The sequence below is a fragment of the Lampris incognitus genome, chromosome 10 (assembly GCF_029633865.1).
Source record: "Lampris incognitus isolate fLamInc1 chromosome 10, fLamInc1.hap2, whole genome shotgun sequence".
Lineage (NCBI taxonomy): Eukaryota > Metazoa > Chordata > Actinopteri > Lampriformes > Lampridae > Lampris > Lampris incognitus.
Window position 1 is genome coordinate 22,192,340 of NC_079220.1, and position 6,506 is coordinate 22,198,845.

General features: G+C 42.2%; 1 protein-coding gene across 1 annotated transcript in view; it reads right to left on the minus strand.

The window, feature by feature from the left end:
- Positions 1-5,653, minus strand: part of ube2m (ubiquitin conjugating enzyme E2 M) — a 29,371-nt gene extending 23,718 nt beyond the window's left edge. Inside the window, exon 1 of the mRNA XM_056288194.1 lies at positions 5,378-5,653. Within this exon, the coding sequence (XP_056144169.1) occupies positions 5,378-5,492 (115 nt within the window). The 5' untranslated portion in view covers positions 5,493-5,653. The remainder of the gene's footprint in view (positions 1-5,377) is intronic.
- Between the last annotated feature and the right edge of the window lie 853 nt (positions 5,654-6,506).

Genomic DNA, 6,506 nt, shown 5'->3' on the forward strand with positions numbered 1-6,506 from the left:
TGGGGCTCGTTTTGAAAAAGCAAGGACTTAAAGGGCCAGGGCACTGTTGAAAAAGCATACATTTAGAATATAAGAAAATAACACCTAATGGGGTACTTTACATATATCATCTAGTGGAGTGGGTCAGGAATATAGTTAAAAAAGCAGACAGTTAAAATATAAAAATATAATATCGAATATAAAGGTCATCGCATGTCTCTCATCTCTCATCTTTAGCCGCTTTTACGGGGTCGGGTCGTGGTGGCAGCAAGCTAAGTAGGGCACTCCAGACGTCCCTCTCCCCAGCAACGCCCTCCAGCTACTCCTGAGGGATCCCAAGGTGTTCCCAGGCCAGATTGGACATGTAGTCCCTCCAGCTCATTCTAGGTCTACCCCAGGGTCTCCTCCCAGTTGGCCGTAACGGTAAACCTCCAAGGGAAGGTGCACAGGAGGCATCCTAATCAGATGCCCGAACCATCTCAACTGGCTCCTTTCAATGCAAAGGAGCAGCGGCTCTACTCCAAGCCCCAACCGGATGACATATCAGGCTTGCACATAATGAAATATTTCCCTGCTAAGCATAGGTTACATCTTTTGCTGTTGATTGAATATGTGTTGTTCTTTGTGAGGCTTTTCCATGAGATAGAGAAACTAATATTCTTGTCGACCAATGACCAAATGTGGCTACGTAAGGCCATTGCACTTCTTGAATGCTCATTCCTGAAGCTACTCATATGGGAGTTAATCCTAATTTTAAAAGGGCCCTCTGTTAATCCAATGTAAGTGTCCACTTTGCAGTTGTCTTCTCTTGTCACTGATGCCTGGTAGATGACTCCCACTGTCTGACATTTTCCTTCAAGAGGGCACAATGCCTTAGCATGGCAGCTGCAGTTGGTGGTGTTTGGCTGCGTTGAGGGGGTCTGTGTCTTGGTCATGATGCTTGTATTATGGGTTGATATAACTTGCTGAACATTTGGCATGCAGCTGTAGCTAATTTTAATAATAAATTTGTAATTTTAATTAATTTTTAACAATTAATTTTATAATTTAAATGACACAATTAACAGCAAAAGATGTAACCTATGCTTAGCAGAGAAATATTTTATTATTTGCAAGCTTGACATGTCTACCTTGAACAGTAGAAATTAAATGACCACCAGCTGCAGACACAGAAAAAAATATCTGCTTTGCAATACAAATAAGCCATTGTCTTTATTACCCCCCCCCTATTAGATGATGATATACATGTGATGACTTTTATTAGATGTTATATTTTTATATTTTAACTGTCTGCTTTTTCAACTGTGCTCCTGACCCACTCCACTAGATGATAAACATAAAGTACCCCATTGGATGTTAATTCATTCATTCATCTTCAGCTGCTTCTCCGGGATAGGGTCGTGGTGGCAGCAAGCTAAGTAGGGCACGCCAGACACCCCTCTCCCCAGCAACACCCTCCAGCTCATCCTGGGGGATCCCAAGGTATTCCCAAACCCTCCAGAGAGTTCTGGGTCTACCCTGGGGTCTCCTCCCAGTTGGCCGTGCCCGGTAAACCTCCAAAGGAAAGCGCCCAGGGGGCATCCTAATCAGATGCCCGAACCACCTCAATTGGCTCCTTTCGACTCGAAGGAGCAGCGGCTCTATGCCGAGCTCCCTCCGGATGTCCGAGCTCCTCACTCTATCTCTAGAGCTGAGCCCAGACACCCTACGGAGGAAACTCATTTCAGCCACTTGTATCCGCAATCTCACGCTTTTGGTCACTACCCAAAGCTCATGACCATAGGTGAGGGTTGGAATGAAGACTGAAGGTAAATTGAGAGCTTTGCCTTCCGGCTCAGCTCCCTCTTCACCACAACGGTCCGGTACTACGTCCGCATTACTGCTGATGCTGCACCAATCCGCCTGTCAATCTCCCGTTCCATCCTACCCTCACTCATGAACAAGACCCCGAGATAGTTAAACTTCTTCACTTGAGGTAACAACTCATCCCCAACCCGGAGGGAGCAATCCACCCTTTTCCGTTAGAGAACCATTTTGTTATATTTTAAATGTATGCCTTTTCAACAGCGCCCCAGCCCTTTAAGTCCTTGCTTTTTCAAAACGAGCCCCAGTCCTTCCCCTATTGGTTGTAATGTTTCTGATGTTATTTTTCAAATGTTTTCTATTCTCCCGTTGGTTGCTGTGCACTGTAACTAGGGGCATGGCACGGGGCAATGTAGTATTTATTGGCTTTGTTTTTTTTCTTTGTTGTTTCACCCCCGTGGCAGCTGATGAGTGTGTGACGCACGAAACAGGCTTGTACTGCAATGTATTAACATTTTTTTTTCTACATCTATTTTAATAATACACTCCTCATTTGTTGAGCACTCTTACCAACCCCATTGATGGTTTCCGGAAATATATTACTTTTTTTTTTTTGCGCAACACAACACCAGTATCATGTAACTATATCTTCAGTTGTGGCTGGTTAGTGTGACTGCATGACAGCTATCTTGACATTGACCAACAGTCATTTGAAGTTCCTATTTTGATCTGTGATCTGTTGGTTGGTAGTTAGGTGGTATAGAAATTAAAGTTGTCTGGTAAATTGTATGATTTACAAAACAATGTTGTTTGTAGACAATACCTATTTTAAAAACATAAAACAGAGGATTACAGATTTGACAAACAGAATTATTAATTGCGTTCAATGCATCTTAACACTTTAAGTCAGTATGTTCTGTCTAGTATCCTGAAGAGTCAGTGAGGACTGTGAGACATGAAATATGGAATGGTAAGTTCTGCAGGCTGTGGGATAGGTGATGACTTGCTGCAGTCTTAAGGACTGTGGGATAGGTGATGACTTCAAACCAACTGGGCTCTATCTTCACACATATTCAGATGTTGATCAAATTTGATAGTTGAATTATTTTCAAAACATAACCTTTCTTGAGAAAGAAAGAAAACCAAAGACCGCTCAGCCATTCACCAGTGGTGAAGCATTGGATGTGTCTGGTTATGTTTGTTTCTTCTACCAACTGTGGTTCTCAAGTCCTGTCCTCTTTCTAGTCTGCCAGGTTGTTAGTTACATGCAGCTATTGCACTACATCTCAAACACAATCTAAAACAGGAATACCTGGTCGAATTGTCAACCAGCAGTTTACTATTCAGCCAACTGCCATTTTTCCCTACCCCAGCCCTTGGGAGTTGCTGCTTTAAACAACTTTTCTTGAGAAGTTATTTATCTGTGTAAATTAGTTGTTAAAATAAAAGACAATAGCATATGAATTTTGGAACACACCAAACATGGTGGCTGGTAGGTTAAAAAAAATGTCTTTCCCCTTCCATAAATAAGATCATTAAAATACTTCTGATCAGCGACATTAAAAAAAATCCAATTTGATTGGCGACTTGTCTAATGTCTGCTAAACCTCTGAATGGGTTGCTGGAAGAAAAACACATTCAAACATTCATCTTCTTTTCTTTCTTTTTTTTTCAATTTTCCTCCTGTTTCTCCCCAATTGTATCTGGACAATTACCCCGCTCTTTTTGAGCTGTCCCGGTCGCTACTCCACCCCCTTTGCCGATCCGGGGGGCGCCCCGACCGACCAGAGGAGGCGCTAGTGCAGCGACCAGGACAAATACCCTCATGCGACTTCCCGCCCTGCAGACACGGCCAATTGTGTCTGTATGGACACCCAACCAAGCTGGAAGTAACACGGGGATTCGACCCGGTGCCGTGTTGGTAGGCAACGGAATAGACTGCTACGTTACCCGGATGCCTAAGCAGTCATCTTCATTGACAGCCAAATAAGTTTGCATACCTGGTGAGGTAACAAAGAAACAAAAAAAGTAACAAAAAATAATAATACTGAAATGGTTAGCTATCTTATTTGCATGCAAGTTTTGGAGTCATGAAGTGCTGGGTATATTTTTGTACAAAGTGTAAAACATAAGAACTAGCAATCAAAAATTGGTAACATCTACTTAAAGCTGACATTCAGTGACAGCTTGTCAACGTGCAAGAACTACTGCTGTCTGCTGATGTCATACCCACTCTCTTTTCATTACACAAAGAGATGATACCAGGGCTCTTCATCCTACCCTTGGGTACAATTGCACCTAGATGAATAGATTTATGATACCCATTGACAGCTGGTGTGGAGAGGGACAGTTTTCAGAAATGAATGATGAGCCCCCTAGAAATGTCATGAGCCTAAACCCAATTTATAATTTGTGAAAGGAGACATATCTGCTCTTGTCCACCACTTTTTGGCCTAACACGCCAGTCAGGCTTTTTCCATGGGTAGTCTCCCGAAATACCCCAAATAAATATCTGTCCCCAAGTGGAGGACGTAACTTGCTATGTGGACAAGAAATATTCATTGTGGTGGAACCTGCTGGTCCAACCACACAACCATGTCATCTACACAGCGGCAAACGAATGCCTTTCGATGTAAAACCTGCCACTCCTCGGGATTAGGTGGACTGCCTTGTGAAAGTATCATCATGGTTATGATATTTTCAACTGAGACTTTGTTGACCAAAAAAAAAAAATGTGTATGAGACACATTGCTGGCAAACACATTCAAGGGATCTGTGAGTACCCTCTCAGGTCATAAAAGTGCAAATATGAAAGCTGGAATTACTGCTAAACCCAATGGATTTAGGGGTTCAGAAACAACTTAATGTTTATAACTTTATGAATTGTTGCTCTGTGTACTATGTGATGCAAGTAGATAATATAACCGGTTGAGATACCAGGCGTTCAAGCTGTGATCCGACTTTTCATACAAAGCCATTGTTGTAACAACAATTGGTGACTGAAATAGTCATTTACTGACACTTGAATGTTCTTACGATTATCTAACCTGCTCTCTTCTAATTATGACTTGGCTAGAAGGAGATCAGAGATTTGTGAGTAAGCTCACATCGAAAAGTCTGTATACTGTTTAACTTAAACTAACTAGTTGGCAATGTATAGTTTTGTTCATTTGATTGCACTGTCAAATGTAAGCTAGATAGCTACCCGTACATTTGCCAGTAATGTGTTTTTGATCATATCCGCCATCAACGGTGTCGTTAGGCGTCGACAACTGTAGGTTAACTGGCGATGTAGAAAACGGTCTGAATTGGGTTACATTCAAACTGGCTAGTTGCGATGTTTGTTTGTTTTCAGATATAGCACCAGCTAACTACTGATAGCTAGGTAGCAGCATTCCAAGCAAAACTTAGCTTATTGGCTAGCTTCAATCTCTAGCGACAACGGCTCGCGGTGATTGCGTTTATTTAACAAATCTACAAGTCGGTACGTCAACACAGAGCAGATGTCAGGCGGTTTATGTTATGGTGTGATTCAGAGATTACTGGCCAACGGGACGGGTGGATGCCACTAACTTACCAGCGTCGACTAGCTTACCTTTCTGTATTCGAAGCTGGGCCGCGCTCGCTTTTTTACCCCCGGCTCCTGTTCTGTTTCCTCCGGCAGATTCCTCGTCTTTCTTCTGTTGTTTCAACGAAAACAGCTTAATCATCTTCAGATATGTATATATCCCTTCCGTATTTGTAGCCTAGTTTTTTCGCCCTTAAATTTTGGAGAGCGGGATCACCCTGCAGCACCGTGATGTGTTGGAGCCGGTGCGTCTCTACTAACTACAATATGGGAAGACTGCTGTAGCTGTCGAGCTTAGCCTAGCCGGTTAGCTAGCAGCGAGAGGCCAGGCAGTATCGTGAGAGGAGAAGGGAGTAAACGCTTCTCAAGACTTTTGCCTCGTGCGACACAAGCTTATGGGTTTGTTGTATTTGAGTTTACCTTTTAAATTGGGTTTGGTCAACTTTATTCATCTCCAGACGAGGACATTTAGGTGCTGAAGCAGCAGAAAAAAATTAAAAGATAATAAAATAATTAGGCGCAGGAGAATCAAAACAAGCATGGACGTACTTAAACAGTATCATAAAAGTGCAGCAGTCATAGAATAGTATTAATAATACAATAAATAATAATCAATATTGCTGTAATGGAGTAATACATTAATAAGTCAAGTTAACTAAAATAATAAAAGTAGTAGTGTAGCAGTACAAATTATGCGGCTCCAGAATTGGGGTGGCGGGATCAGGCACTGTTGTTGTATAGTAGTCTGATGGCCCAGACGTTGATCATTAGCACAGAAGGGTAACTTTTTTGAGCCACTGAGGAAAAAGTGGAGCCATCGGCCCCTTTATCTATTTCACTTTTCTGTATGAGGAATAAACTGTTCACAGTGGATGGCTGGTAGAGTTGTAAGGGTTGGCAGCCACCGCCTTACCAAATAATGTCGAACAGTAATTTAATAAACTATGTCCTAATCTCTGCCACTTGGTTGAGTCGAGGTATTTAAAAAAAACATTTTTTTTTTGTTTTGCTCTGACCTTTCACTGACGTGGACTGGAACAGATTATCTCCGGAAAAAAAAATACATTTCACAATCTACTCTGCAGTGTGTGTGTGATGATTTGGGGTTTCTCAGCTGGGCTTGTATATTTAGCTGACAGTAAAGGGGCAGCTCCCT